At 39.2% G+C, this 15,105-nt stretch overlaps 1 protein-coding gene across 4 annotated transcripts in view; it reads right to left on the reverse strand.

Moving 5' to 3' along the window:
* Ablim1 (actin binding LIM protein 1) overlaps window positions 1–15,105 on the reverse strand; it is a 137,056-nt gene that overhangs the window by 12,095 nt on the left and 109,856 nt on the right. For 2 of the 4 annotated variants that reach the window (XM_076834285.1, XM_076834286.1), the window contains 2 exons: window positions 4,499–4,546; window positions 1,549–1,695 (listed from right to left, as the gene is read on the reverse strand). In XM_076834285.1, coding sequence (XP_076690400.1) covers window positions 1,549–1,695; window positions 4,499–4,546 — 195 coding nt within the window. The remainder of the gene's footprint in view (window positions 1–1,548; window positions 1,696–4,498; window positions 4,547–15,105) is intronic. The other 2 variants (XM_076834287.1, XM_076834289.1) reach the window with 2 other exon arrangements.

The raw sequence follows: 15,105 nt of genomic DNA on the forward strand, positions 1-15,105 counted from the left end.
AATATTTTTTAAAAAGAATTTTTTACCAACAGTTATGTAAAAACAGTATCAATAAAGCTAAAAATTACTGTGTGTATTTTTTAAAATTGCGAACGGTTTTTACATTTCTTGGAATAAGGGGAGACAGGGAATGGAAAGGAAGAATCTGTCTGAATGGTTGGAAGATGAAGATAATTGTTATTTTCCCTAAATTACTTGGATTAATCTGGCTGTGGGAGGAAACAGGAAAGTTTGCTAATCTAATCAAAATAAACTTCAACTAATAGTCTCAGTTTTCATCATTCTGATTAATGGACCAGACATTTTCCTCATCTTGGAACCCAAAGGAACTTTAAACTATGTAGTGATGATAGTTTCAACAATAAAAATTGAATTCTCCTTTTCCGCAAAAGCTTAGCTGCTTCCAAGTCCCTGCTCAGCAATACAACTGTGGGGGCACAAGGCCCCCACAGACTTCCTAAAGGCACAGATTGACACATTCTTAGTTCTTAAAATCATAAATGTCAATGTCAATTTTCTCTCTTTAGTGTATTCTAATAAAAACTAAGAGATCCAACTTTGTAAGAATTAAACAAATCTCATTAACATAATCATAGAATACTTATGAATGATGAACTAAGTAGATTTTTCCTTCAACTATTTCTATAAATATTAAATGTTTTAAAATCACTTTATTGCCTATAAAAATCATTTCTCAATTAACTTGATAAAAATAACCTGATGCAGAATATTAGGAAATTTTGGAAAATTGAAGGCCTTTCAGGTTGTCAATAAAAATGTGATAAGCCATAGTCATGCCTTTGTAAGGCTGACTCACTGGATTTTCAGTATTTGCTTCTGTGCTTGTTAATATCCCTTTCGGGGCTGAGTGATTTCACTATGACAAAACAGTAAAGACACAGACACAATTGGAAAGCATAAAGAAAAGGATGAAACAGCTCCAAAATGACATTTTAGCACAGGATCATGGAGATGACAGATGTAAAGTTACATCCCCTCACTTGCTATTTCCGAAAATCTTCTACTCTGTAATAGCTTTCCTTAGCAATGGAGAACATGATCTTGCAGGAACGTTAAAGTGCTTTGGTGTTAAGGTTGCTGGTTAAGAGAAATATAACTATAATCCAGATATAGTCTAAAACAAATGTAACTAAAAGAAGTCATGCTTCCATGGACCCTCAGCAAACCCACCCACTAGACTCTATTTATATAGAACAATGCTTTTGCCATGAAGCTCTGACTCAACTGTGCTTGAAACAGTTGATCCTACAGTGATAACTCCGAGAGTCTGTGCAAACCATCCATTTTAGACCAGTTCTGGATCTCAGTGGGTTTGGTTAGAGCCATGCTCTGGTTGATGTGTTTCTGTAACTGAAGCAACTTGCACACAAACTAATGCCACGTTAGGTCTTTTCACTATTCTGCCTCTTGGCTGTACTTTTCTTAAAGTCTTTAAGTTTGGACACATGTTCTTGTACCTTTCCAAGCATCTCATGGTTAGCTCCCCTCGCAATTTGTCCATTTGACTTAGCTGCATCAATTGCATACCTACGGCGGCAAGTGAGGGGGGACCAGGCCAGTGGTCCGTCTCAATCTTTGGTATCTCGCTGGGGTCTGGCGCCTGGGCTGCTGGGAACTTGGAAAACTTGATGATATCTTCTGAGGACTTGCTCTGGGCTGCCAAAGCAGCTGCATCTGGATGGGAACCAGGGTTGCTTAGCTATTAGTCTGTAAGGCAGGGGTGGTACAACCCCACGGACAGTTTTCTCATTATCAGAAAAAAGTTTCAATTCCAGAAAGTTCTATCACCATGACAATTCAACTCATTTCCCTTACTCTATGTTAGAAGCAATGTTTTATTCTATGTCTGTCCTACATCCGAAAATTCTTGTTCTAGAGCTATTCTGTCCAGTGCTAGCTCTATTTAAATCTAAATGAATAAAATTAGGTAAAACCAAAAAACTAACAAACTTAAAATTCAGTTCCTTGGTTGAACTAGTTGTATTTCAGGTACTCAGTAGTCACATGTGATTAATGGCTACTGCACAGAACAGCATAGATACAGAATGTTTCTATCATCATAGAAAGTTCACTCCTAGTATTCTCCAAGAGTAAATAATTATTTTGGAATTAGAAAATTGAATTATTGGAAATTTGAGTTAAAAAATTGAAGTTAAAGAGTTAAAAGCATGACAATAGCATTTTACTGTCGTCACTCATCTTTAGAGGGATGGTAGCTTTGGCCAGAAGCCAAAAATATATTGGTCCAGTTCATTTTAATCCTTATATGCTACATATGGGTCCTTGTATCTTGGGAGAAATGGAAATGGAGAATCTACTTCCAGCTTACAGGAATTTAGCATTGTGATTTATGTATGCCATCCCCACTCACTGTTTTGTTCGAGAGTCTGTATATACAAGTGAGTGAACCAACTTTAAAACAACAAAAGCCAAACTACCAGTGACATTAGCTCAGAGTCCTTAGTGGCTGTGTTTGGAGGAGGATTCACAGGCTGAAAGCACTGAATCTGCCCTGAGTTGGAGCAAAACAAACCAGGTGAAATGGTTGATACTGATTCTGGCTAATTTTGCAAACTGGTCTGGGATGTTACTAAACATTTCAAGACACAATTATAATATTTTTCTCCCTCCTGGGTTCATATATTTTAAAATCTGGAAATAACCTTTTGATCTTCAGCTCCAATATCTGCTTCCTTCCACTAACCTTCTGGGTCTCGATTTGCTTACATGATTTGACCAAGGTCACCCAATAATAAGGGGTAGATCTTGGCAGGACATGGAGCAGTGTTTCTCAGAATCTCTAACCTCAGGAGAAAAAAAGAAAATACTTCTGCGTAGAAAACACTACATACTCAACCCTTGCTGTAGACAGACAAAGTGCATTAGCAAAGGAAAGACCTAAGTTGTGCATCACACAAAAAGAATGTGTGACTTAATTTAGATCCAGCCTTTCCCCAAAACACCAGGGCACAGACTGCAGTTGGGGCATGACATCTATTCCTTTGGCACTCAACAGTTGGCTGTCCTTTCTTTGACAAGTGCCACTGTGGCCGTACTACTATTAATTACAATAGACTGAAAGCAAAGATTTTAAAGTCAGTATTGAAGGAAGTCAATCGATTCCTTCCAAATAAAGGCTCACATCATCCAATCTCCTTAAATCCTAATTATTTTTGCTCCAAGAGACAGGGTCTAAATATTTTAATATTTTTTTTTAAATCTCAACTGATAAGTCAAATTCTGGGAATCTTATTCTTAAATTAAAACAAAAAAGCATGACTTCAAACAGTACTTACTCATTAGAATTGGTGAAGTCAGTAGTTAAACATTCACATGTTAATGAGTGTGTGGGAAGACATTAAACCATAAAAAACAAAAACAAAAACAATGTTAACAAACTTAAAAGGCAAGCACATGATGCAAAACCTTGAAAAATAACGAGAAAAAAAACCATAACTCTAGAACCGTTCCAATATACACAGTCTTTTTTTTTCCCCAAAAAATTTTGGCCTAATATTTTTTCCTAGTGTATTTTCAATTTTGCCTTTCATAGCATCCTAATTCTTAATAACTTATTAATGGCAACTGGATTCTAAAGTCAGCCTTCAAATTTCCAGGCACAACTTCTGTAAAATTTTTTGAAATCATTGGAAGACCAGTTTTGCCTATCATCTATCTTTCTCTATTCACAAAAATTTCTGGCAAATAAATCCATAGAGACCTAACAACAGTGGAAAAAATGTGATTTACAGAAAGTAATGTGACTTCTGGGATAAAAAAAAAAAAAGCTGCATTTCAGAACAGGAAAACGCAATTATAAATCCACTTTAGTAATTCTTAGTTTGCAGGAATGTCAGAGACGAACTGATTTAACTCAGAGGTCCTTAGAGATAAGAAAACTGAAGCACAGGGGGTGGCATGATATCACAGAGCCATGCAGACGGGAGATGGCACAAGGATCACCACCAGTCAGCTTGTGCCCCATCCATTGCTTGGAAAGACATTGGCACACCTCAGAAGAGGCAGGGGACTGGAATAACTAAGTCCATGTAGGCTTAGCCAAATTAATTTTTCTAAGTGTCTTTTTTTAAAATTAGTTTTAATTAGTCAAACTGCCTGCAAGCTCATTAAAATTATTTTAAGGCTTGGTTACATTATTTGATGCAAAAAAAAAAAAAAAAAAAAGTCTTGTTAGGCTGCTTGTGGGCCCTTGTGACCAGTACTTTCCCTTCTCTATGAATGGAATAATACATGGCCCGATGGGCTCAGAAATAGGGGGGACACTTCCTGATCCAGCCAAGTATTTTCCATCCAGGGAAGTCAGTTTACACATCTTATCGGACCTAAAATCCATCGTAATGTACTGGATGCCCCAGTTTGATTCTCAAAAGCAGCAGCAATTAAGCCTTTCAGAAGACAGCAAAGAGGAGACAGCAGACTCTGCTACTTAAACTATGCGGAGGAAAGCGAGTTTTACCATGCTGTTTGTAGATGGGTGGTTTTCGGTAAATGTTGATCCCTTGATCTGTGAAAATGAAAAGCAAAGGTGTGTGATTATGGGAACCAGTTCAGTGATGGGAAAAACAAATCAACCAAGGGGCAAACCAAACTGAAGACTCCTGAACAAAAATAACCCAGAAGGCTAATGTTTGTATTACAAAGATTGCATTCTTTGGAAGAAAAGATTACAGAAATGAGTGAATTACTGTAGAAAAGTGATCTGGAAGCCTTTGTAATACATCTTAGCATATTGAGAGATGTAACTTATTCATGAGCCATTTATTTCAAATACATACTTCACTGAAAGTGGAATTAAAACAGGAAGAAACGCAAGCAGTGGAAGCACTCGGATGGTGGGGAAGACATAACCAGTTTGGGGGGGAAAGCCCCAAATTGCTACTGTCTAGAAATTGAGCTCCCAGTGAATACCAGTGGCTCAATTTACATTTTCAATTAATGAGTGGAACAGTGAAAAGCAATGTAGAACAATCAAGAGTATTTTTTTTTTAAACACAAACACATTTTCTATGTGCAAGGCTAGCTTGGTGAGTCGATGGGATGCTCAAAAGAATCCTAATTTTTATAGGCCAAATTTTTTTAAAAAGGAAGAAAGAAAAGTAAAGGAGACACTGAACACTACTCATGTGTTCATATAGGACCCCATTTGATTATGCCACCATTTCACTTTAGCTGTAAATATTCAGGAAATTTGAAAAAGGTTTCTTTTGGACACTATATCTTGGTGGGGCATTCTTCATGAATTAATTAGCCAAATTAATTTTCCTAGGTGGCTCTTTTTCTACTGGCCTTAGTCAAACTAATGGCAAGCTCATCAAAATTATTTTAGAGTTTTATTAAATTATTCAATGCTTAAAAATAAAGCAAGTCTTGTTAGGATACTATAGGTTGCTGTGTGGCTGGTACTTCCCCTTTTCTATGAATGGAATGATATATGATTTGATGGGCAGGAAGCTTTCTAATCAAAGTAGGTATTCTCCATCCAGGAAAGTCAAAATCCCAAATGTAGAACAATGTTCTTCAAGATTTCATGAAACTTTTAAAAAAGGGCAGTCCTAGCTGAGTGGGCCAATCTCATTGAAGTTTCCTCTGTTTTATTAGGTAAATTTAGAAAGCAAAAGCAAAAAAAAAAAACTAATATAGATTATAAGTATATATTTACAGGGTAACTTACTGAACCATTTTCAGTAACTAAAAGGAACAAAACTATATACTGCTGATGGGAAAATACCATTGTGGCCTCTGATGGACAATCCCACCCTTAGGAATTCAGCCAACCCTAAAGAGTAAGATAGGGACAGATTCTGGTCTTTCCAGTTTCTGATGGCAAATTACTACTTGTGCTGGGACAGCCAATGCTTGTGGCTACTGGAGCAGAGCTGGCAGCACCACGCCTAAATTGCAAGATATCTCTATGGGTTGGGTTATGGGGGTGGCGAAAGACCACCTCCCTAATCCAATGCTACACCTCTCTGAAAAGTCCATGGGGGAGGAAAAATCTCCACACTGGAGACAAACAGGAAATATAAAAAGGTATTCTCAAGTGACACTGTGATTCAATCTGGAAGATGAGAAGATATCTAGACTGCTGTCGTGGTAATTTAACAACGAACCACAGAATGACATCTTTGAAGGCACAATATAAAGAGAGTTAAAATTTTTGCAAAACAAAAACAATTCAACCCTTCTTAAAAAAAAAAAAAAAAGAAAAAGAAAAAGAAAAAGAAAAACCTTGAGGTCTCAGTGGTGAAGTGCCTGCCTGGCATGACTGAGGCCCTGGGTTCAATCCCCGATATTTTTATTTTTAAAAAATAATGAACTTGAGAAAAATGGAACCTTCAGTGTGATCCTGGCACTAGGCATATAGAACTTTTGAAAGGCATCTAGGTCAGATCCTGCAATTTAGGATTTGTCAGCTGTGTGCATCCCAATTAACAAGCATGAACAATGGAGACAGACGAGGTTACGAGGCTACATTCTACACTGTGACAGGACACCAAGACAGACCGTGTCAGCTCCTACCTGGAACATGGAAATGTTTAGGGGCCTGAGCGTAAGTTGGAGTTAGAGGGCGGCTGTCGGGCCGGTAAGGGAGAGGGGAGTTCCGGCCGCTGGACGGCTCATTGCCTCCAATGAGAAGAATGGAGAAAACAAAATGAGAGAAGGGAGAACAATAAAGAAAACCAAGCAAGCGTAATCAAAATTCAACACAGCAAACTGCAAGGAGGAGGAAACAAAGGAAACAGACTCAGTTTATCAAGTTGCTGGCAAAGGTGGTGTCAGGTTTAGTTTCTCAAAGGGGAGGCTGAGTTCACGCGGACCCAGGTGGAAAGCGGTTAGCGGTCAATGCGTCATTCCAATGCCATGCAGGTGAAGGCTGTGAGCCGGCAGCAAACTGATCAGATGGCAAGGGCACTGGGCGGAATGGAAAGTCACTTGCTACTGATTCCGGATCAGTTGCCAGATGGGTAAATCCCAAGTACCAGAGTGGTGGGATATGCAATCCCCCCCGCACCAGAGGTACAGCTGCTTCCAAGCATGATGGCAGAGGCTGGCCATTGGAATGCATTTCTCTGAACTGAGGACCAAGTCTGGAAGCCTGAAAGTTACCCAGGCTTTCCCCTTAGGAACAGCAAAACAGCTTCATTGCAGCATATGTTTCTGTTTTCCTCACTTTGAAATACACAAATGGAGTCAGATCTCTTCCTGCCAGCTGCTTGGGGACCACTGATATCTCTCTACCAGGCTAACACATTTACCAAATACTCACTCTACCTGGGCACTGGACTACTACTGAGGACAAACAGGTGAATGAGACATAGTCCTTTCCTCCAAGGCTTCAACCTACTGAGGCTGACTAAAAATCATTTGTGTGTGTATGGGTATGTGTGCATGCATGTATGTATATGCACATATGTATACATATATGTACATACACTCATGTAACTTTTTACTCAGAGATGCAAGAAAGGCGCTAGGAAATGAAATGCAGATGTCATTGATTCTTCAGGAAAGGTCCCTTGAGTTGGGCATCAAAAAGGAAGTTCTCCGATGAGTGGGAAGGCCCATATTCCGAAGGGCTGGGACATCATAAGCAGGGACTGTGATATGTGTAAGCTACAAGACTGGTCAGTGTTCTTCAAGGCAGTATCTTGGGCATGGCTGGAGTGGAGGGATGCAGCTTGGCTGCAAAAGTCCCAAGTGCCATTTGGACCATCACCCCTTCTGACCATAGTGGAGAACTGCTGGGATGAATAGAACGTGTAAAATCAGAAAGAGATTAGCTACCACCCTGATTTTTCCTCTGACCCCATCTATAGACAAATATCTTGTCCCAAGAATACACCAGAAGACGTAGGGCTATGAAAAGTTAATTATTTATGCTAATTACTTTTATTATTGATTTTAAAGGGTTCTTTATATATTCTAGATACAAGTCCCTTATCAGACATTTGCACATTTTTCCCATTCTCTAAGTTGTCTTTTTTGATAGTGCCCTTTGAAGCATAAAGTTTTAAATTTTGATGAAGTCCAATTTACTTATCTATTGATGTTATTTTTAAGTAAATTATCAGAAAATAGATATCTAGCCAGTGTTTTCACGTTCAATTGTCCTGAATCTCACTAGAAAAGTGTGAAAGAGTTGCTAGAGTTTTAAAATATGGCAAGTAGTTTTTAATTCCTCAATATGGACATTTTTAGGTAACTAGAGACCAGACCTGTACCCAATGGGTAGTAAGATATTCTAAATACGAAATCTGGATTTGTTACTGGCTCAAATTTCTATTTGAGGCTATTAGAATCCCAGGTTTTTGAGATTTTAGACTTTTGTCTTTTTTCCCCCCGACTCACTTTAGCATCCAGTTCCCAATATTATAATGCTGACTTATTTATTTAAGTTAAATATTAGCTCCTTAAAATTATGAAGCTTCATAATTCAAACTTCATCTACTAAAAAACTTCATTAAAAAGCTAGTGTACCGGGGCTGGGGTTGTGGCTCAAGTGGTAGAGCACTCGCCTACCATATGTGAGGCACTGGGTTCGATCCTTAGCACCACATAAAAAAATAAATTAATAAAATATATTGTGTCCACCTAAAAACCAAAAAATAAATTAAAAAAAAAAGCTAATGTACTGGGGTTAGGATTGTAGATCAGCATTTGCTAGAGAACTTGCCTAACATGTGCAAGGCCCTGAATTTGATCCTAAGCACAACATAAAAGTAAATAAGTAAAATAAATATATATTGTGTCTATCTACAACTAAAAAAATATTTTTTAAAAAGCTAATGTTACATAAAAAATTAGAATAAAAAAATTTTTAAAGTGTACCATCAGAGATATGAAAAATGTGCTCTATATGTGTAATATGAATTGTAATACATTCTGCTGTCATACATAACAAATTAGGGGAAAAAAAAAAGGCTAATGTACTGGTGCACATCTGTAATCCTGGCTACTCAGTTGGCTGAGGTAGGAGAATCACAAGTTCAAGGCCAGCCTGGGCAACTTAGCCAGACTCTGACTCAATGTAAAAAATAAAAAGGGCTGAGGATATACCTCAGGGGTAGAGTGAACCTGGACTCATTCCCAGAACTGCAAAAACAAAAAAACAAAATATATATTTTTTAAAAAAGCTGATTTACAAATGTGATTTTATTTAATCTCACTCTCCCAAAGAGCAGGAACTAGCTCATATTTGAAAAAAATACATGTGAAAATCGAGGCAGAGTGTGGCTTGCACTGAGAAGCGAATGCTGTGTTAAACCCATGGCTGAGTTAGAACTGGGTCTCCGGTGTCCTCCCCAGGGCTCAGCTGATTGTGCAAGTGCTTAACAAGTGTCTGAGAATGGACTACTGAAGTGGGCAACTCATTCACCCCACAGCTGTTCACTGGCCTAATTCAGGAGGTACCACTGCAGGGTCAGCCAGCTTATCTCTTTGATCTCTTAAGGAAAGAAAGGCAGATGCTATTTTTCAAAAGTGGGATCCCAACAGCACCTCTCTATGACTTTCCCATTGTAGTTTATTTCTAATAACTCCAATTTAATCATTCTACTGCAGAAAAATTCTTTAACTCTATAAATATTAGAAAATAATCAATAATTGAAAAACAAAGTAATTCTTGGGGCTCTTCTCAAAAGAAGACACAGGGTTTCTACTTTCTGGCTTTATTTTTAAACTTGTCTTTTGAAGGCTGTTTCTGGGTCCTGAGCCATACTGCTTTTTTCTTTAATCCTTTACTTTTAACCCTAGTGTCCTTGTAGGGGAATTTTGTTCTCATAGGTTTGGGTTGTAATACCCAATCAGATGAAATTTCCTTAAATCTGTTTTGATAATTATTAGCCAGTATCATGCACATACAAAAATATCTGCATATGCAGGACACAAAAGGTTGAAGGTTATTAGAAATAGGTATTTGTACAAGTATTACCATCTACCAATAAGATCCTCAGCTGGCAGGTGCCAGTAGAAGATACCCATCACTTCTTGGGTAAGGTTAAAGACTCCAAGGATCTTGGAGAAGCTGCCTGCATTGCCAGGAAGTGGATTGGGGATGCATGTCGGCAACAGTTGGGTGTAGCTGTTTATTTGTGTGATCTTTAGTAATCATTGATCTCTCAGTTGTTTAAAAAACACTAGTATAGTCAAGTGTTTGTAAGTAATATTAACTTCTGACAAGACCTTCTTAAACACCAGGTAGAGAATGGCTCACCACTATGTTCATCTCAGAGACTCTGCACAATATAAAGTTCAAGCACCACACTGGCTCAGCAGGGAATGAGGTCTCTGAATAGACAGTGTGGCCAAATACCAAAATCTGAGCCCTTGAGAGGCATGGAAAACTGGGGGAAGATTTTTTAAAAGCAAAGGAACAATTCTCTTGATGAGGCCTCTTCCTTTGCTAAAGAACTTCTCTTTAAATATTTAATTTCAACCCTACCCTGGCTCATGAAGACCTTACGAGGTTTTGAACTTAGCTCAATACTTGGGCACAGTGATGTATGAAGCATCAGATGAAATATCATGTTTGAAAGGTATTATTATCATCATAGCCACTCTCATCTGCTAGTTAGAATAATACTGTTTATAAATACTACACTAGTATATGTGCCTCTCATATGATAGCACATACACCACATTCAGAGATGATTTGTTCCTTAACTAAGTCCTTGAATTAGGCCATTCTAAGTTTTAATGATATTAGCTATTGCAATGAGAACCTATAACATACATACACACATACACACATAGACACATACATACACACACACACACACACACACACACACACACCTATTTATATATTGGTATTAACTTTAAGCTTTTTCTTTGTCAGCCTTACAAGCCAATTTTCTAGCCCTTGGTAGATCGTTTGCTGGCAGGATTCTCACTATACTTATGAATCCAAATGCTTTACTCAACTTTGTTCTTCTTTTGGGGGCCAGGAGAGCCTGAATGACTAATTCTAAGATAAGTGAATAGATATGGAGGCACATGATTATGCTGGAACTTGCTAGCTACACTGCCTAGCTTTCAGGCCTCCTCATTGCTTATATTCCAAAGTATAAATGCACATGTGGAGGGAACCTTCCTACTGGCAGCATCTAGAATTCTGTGACAGTTGCAAGATTGCCAATTCCTGCTTAAAACTTTAATAGAAACTTCCTTTCCCCAGTATGTGTCAAATATGTATTTGCAGCATAACAACTCATATCTATGGCAAAGTAGAAAAGATTCCTTTCAAAGAGACTTAATCTATGCAGCCCTCCTGCTCACAAATCCAATTTATACTTCCTGGCCATAGGATGTCATATTTAGCAGTATTTCAAAGGGGGAAAGAAGAGAAACTCAGCAAATGTTGCACAAACAAAGTCTGAAACAAAGTGAAAAAAAAAAATTTTTTTTCCAGATCTCTAGTCAGGAAGTTGTCCAAATGGCCCAATGATGACATACTAACACAGAATGAGGCTGCAAGAAAGGTTGCAGAACAGAAATAAAACCAGATGGATGTCACAGAAAATGGCTGGGGAAGCAGGACACAGTCTGTGACATGCATCTCAGCTTCTCACCCATGCACATGTCCTCGGCTCAGTGAGCTCTGGGGGCTTGGGCCACATGCATCAGAAACAAGGACCAGGAAGTGGACTTGGGCAGCTGCAGGCTGGGCTTCCTGCTGCCAGAGTAGCAAGGGCCCCTTCTGTTTCTGGCAACATGTTCCTGAGATGGACACCCTACCTTTAATCTCACATTCATTTAAAAAATAACTTCCCCTGATCACAAGTTCCAAAATAAAAAGTTAATGTACCCCTGGGAGACATCACCCCATTTGAAAGATCTCTTAGACGCGTTCCTCAAATGGCTGTAAGTTTCCTTCCGTCTGAAATTTCCAAGTGCTAAAGAAGCCGTCCATGTAAATCGACACAATAACTAAGAAATAATTCCTTGGAATAATAAGGATTTAGCCAAATATGTTAGGCTTTTAAAGTGATATCTTTATACAAAAATTCTCCATGTTTTATTTGCTGGGTTAGCAAAAAGCTCATCTGATTTAAAAAAATAAGAATATACTGCTGTGTACATATTTTTATCAGAAGTATATAAATTGTTTCATGTGAATAAAATATAGGCCTCTATTCAATAAAAAGAAAATGAGAGAAAGAAGCAGAGATCATTAGATGTTTTTAAAAGTGTAAGTTCAGGGTCACGCTAATTCCTCTTGGTCTAGTGCTTTTTATAATTTAGACAACATTTGTGTTGAAAACTTCAAAATCAGACTGAAAACAGAAAAGAATGCATCTCTACATTTTTTAACACTGAATCATTTGGGTACACAGAGGTATTATAATTTTGTAACTTAAATGATTGAGAACGATTCTTTGTTTTGGCCTCAAAAAAGATGCAATTTTCTAGTGGGTCAGGAGGCTGAGGCAGGAGGATCATGAGTTTAAAGCCAGCCTCAGCAACTTAGTGAGGTACTAAGCAACTCAGTGAGACCTGTCTCTAAATAAAAAAATATTTAAAAAGCTAGAGATGCGGCTCACTGGTTAAACACCCCTGGGTTCAATCCCCAGTATTGCCCCTCCAAAGAAATGTAATTTTTATTTTCTGGTTTTAAAGAGATGAAAAATAAAGGTTTACTTAAAATTTTTTATTTGCACCTATTTATGAACCTGATGGGAACAAGCTCTTCTAGGGATGCGAGGGGCTGGGGTCTGGGCTGGCTGATGCCTGTTCCTAGTGTGAGCCCTGGGCGAGTTGCTTAGCCAGGGCCTCTGCTCCATGGTCTTCCCACTGGGATGCCTTCACAGGGAGGCTGTGAAGAGTGAATGGAATGAGGCAGTCAGCAGTGTTTCCAGCACCATGCCAACTGCGATGGACCATATACAGGGCACTCCAGCTCATATCTTCCCGACGAGGGCTTGATCCTTCCTGATGAATAGACCAGGCACATAACACTCAAAAGGGCAAGTACATAACCCGAGGTCACAGAGCCAGCAAGTGAAAGAAGTAAGATTTAAATCCTTGATCCCAGTGCCTCGAGCTTTCCCTCTCTCTACATGACCATTTGGGGACACAGGGTACTGCTAGTCACAGACATTTTGCCATGTGTTATTTTATACACTTTGTATAATTTTTCAGGGCCAATGACATTTTTCATTCCATAGAAAGTATCTCTCTGAAAGATGAAACATGCCATAACCAAACTAGGAAATCTACACTTTAATGAATCAAAAATGTATTTTTTCTTGAATACCAGAAATAACCTAAGTCTTAATTTGGCCAAGAGCTGCTTTATTAAACTCTCTTTAAAATACATGCTGATTTCCTTCTGGTTTTATAAACATTCGCTGAAGTATCATCTTGACATATGGATAATAATTTCTCCCCAAAATACTAATTAGCAATACTAGTTTTGAATAATCTGTCAAAGATTTTAGAAAGTGCTGTGCCTTTCAAAAAAACGTGCTAATGGCAAATGGTGTGTCTTCAGTAAGCATGTCAGCAATATTATTTTCAAAGCATGGAAAATGCTGGAACAGCAAATTTATAAGATAACTAAGCCTGCTACATCTATACTTTAGGACTCAGTCACTCAGGAATCTAAGTGAGTTCAATGAAAGTCCAGGAAACTAGAACATTTCTGGTCAGTAGATGCATTAGCAACCGGAGCCTTATTTTAGGACTGTTCTAAGACCCAGAGTAACAATGGAGCTTGCTTCTTCCTTCTCCTCCTCTGCCCTGTGCTATTTTTCTTGTTAACTTGTTTCAAATCAAGATTACAGAACAAGTTAGCCACTCTGGGGGAGCTCAGGCTTAATTTAAATTATGGGCCTCTTCAGGGCTCTCCTCTCCCACAAGTGTGGAGGGCCCCAGCCCAGGACTCCACAGAACCACAGCCACAATGAAGAATGGGGAAGAAGGGGCGGGGGGGACAGGAAACAGAAGGCAGAGCCTCTTCTCCATCACGTGGAAAGAAGGACAAATTAAAAGCAAAGGTGCGGAGTTACGTTGTCACAGATCACCTTGTGTTGCCCAAACATGTTAATATAGTTCAGTGGCTTATCCCTAGAAAACACGACTTTTAGACATTTGTTACTACACACTATTGGGTTTCGCTGAGATGTATCACATGTTGAACCCAGGAAAATACCCCGAGTGTATATTATATTTTGCTTTTGATGTGTACAAAAACAAAATAATAATATGCATGTTTTTTTCTAAGTGGCAGATGACGAACCATACAGTCTTAAATATACTTCCTGTTTCTTCATCTAGAGCCCTTAGAAATGACACAGCTCTCCAAATGCAAGCTGCTGTGCCAGTTCTAAGGCCACCGTTGGGTACCGTCATGACACACGCAGGCATGCTAGAGGGTCAGAAGCTAGGTGGCTGCTCTAACTCTTGGAGATGTAGCTTATTAGCCTGGCGGGGTGCTAATAAATCTCCACTACGCAGCGCGGGTGGCCCTGCCGAGGCCTGCCTCCTTACCTTTGACATGGGGAAGGAAGTGGTGTCGGAAGGGGGGGTTGGGGCGGGAGTCGCTGTGGGTGGAGCTGAAGCTGCTGGTGCGCGGGTGGGACACCCTCTGCACACCAGGAGACAAAAGCTCTGTGCGGCAGGGAATCGGGACAGGGCCGTGGAAACAGAAAAGAAGAACAGAAATTAACACAGGAGCAGGGAAAGTGGTACTGTTCCAACGGGGACAAAAGTGTTAACCAGGAGTCTGAAAAGGAGGAAGGAAGACGAGTTACGAATGCACCTGCAGAAGGTCAGGCGAGGGTGGACAGAGTCACTCTCAGAATAAATGGCTTTGGTGAGGAGGAATGGTCCCAGGACACGCTCTGGCAGTTTGACGCCAGCTACTGTGGAGCGAGGACTGGGCACAGCATGTGGACTCAGTGACACCGGTTGATAAAAAAAAACACCTGACAAAATGGAGCCCTCAGAAATGCACGTGAAAAATGATAGTCATTTCAAGAAACGTGAAAAGAAGTGCTTGTGTGTAGGGGTTGTGTTATTTTTTTCAAGCTGCAAACCCATCCCACTTTGCAGTTTTACACC

Source organism: Callospermophilus lateralis, chromosome 15 (assembly GCF_048772815.1).
Source record: "Callospermophilus lateralis isolate mCalLat2 chromosome 15, mCalLat2.hap1, whole genome shotgun sequence".
In the NCBI taxonomy this organism is placed as follows: domain Eukaryota; kingdom Metazoa; phylum Chordata; class Mammalia; order Rodentia; family Sciuridae; genus Callospermophilus; species Callospermophilus lateralis.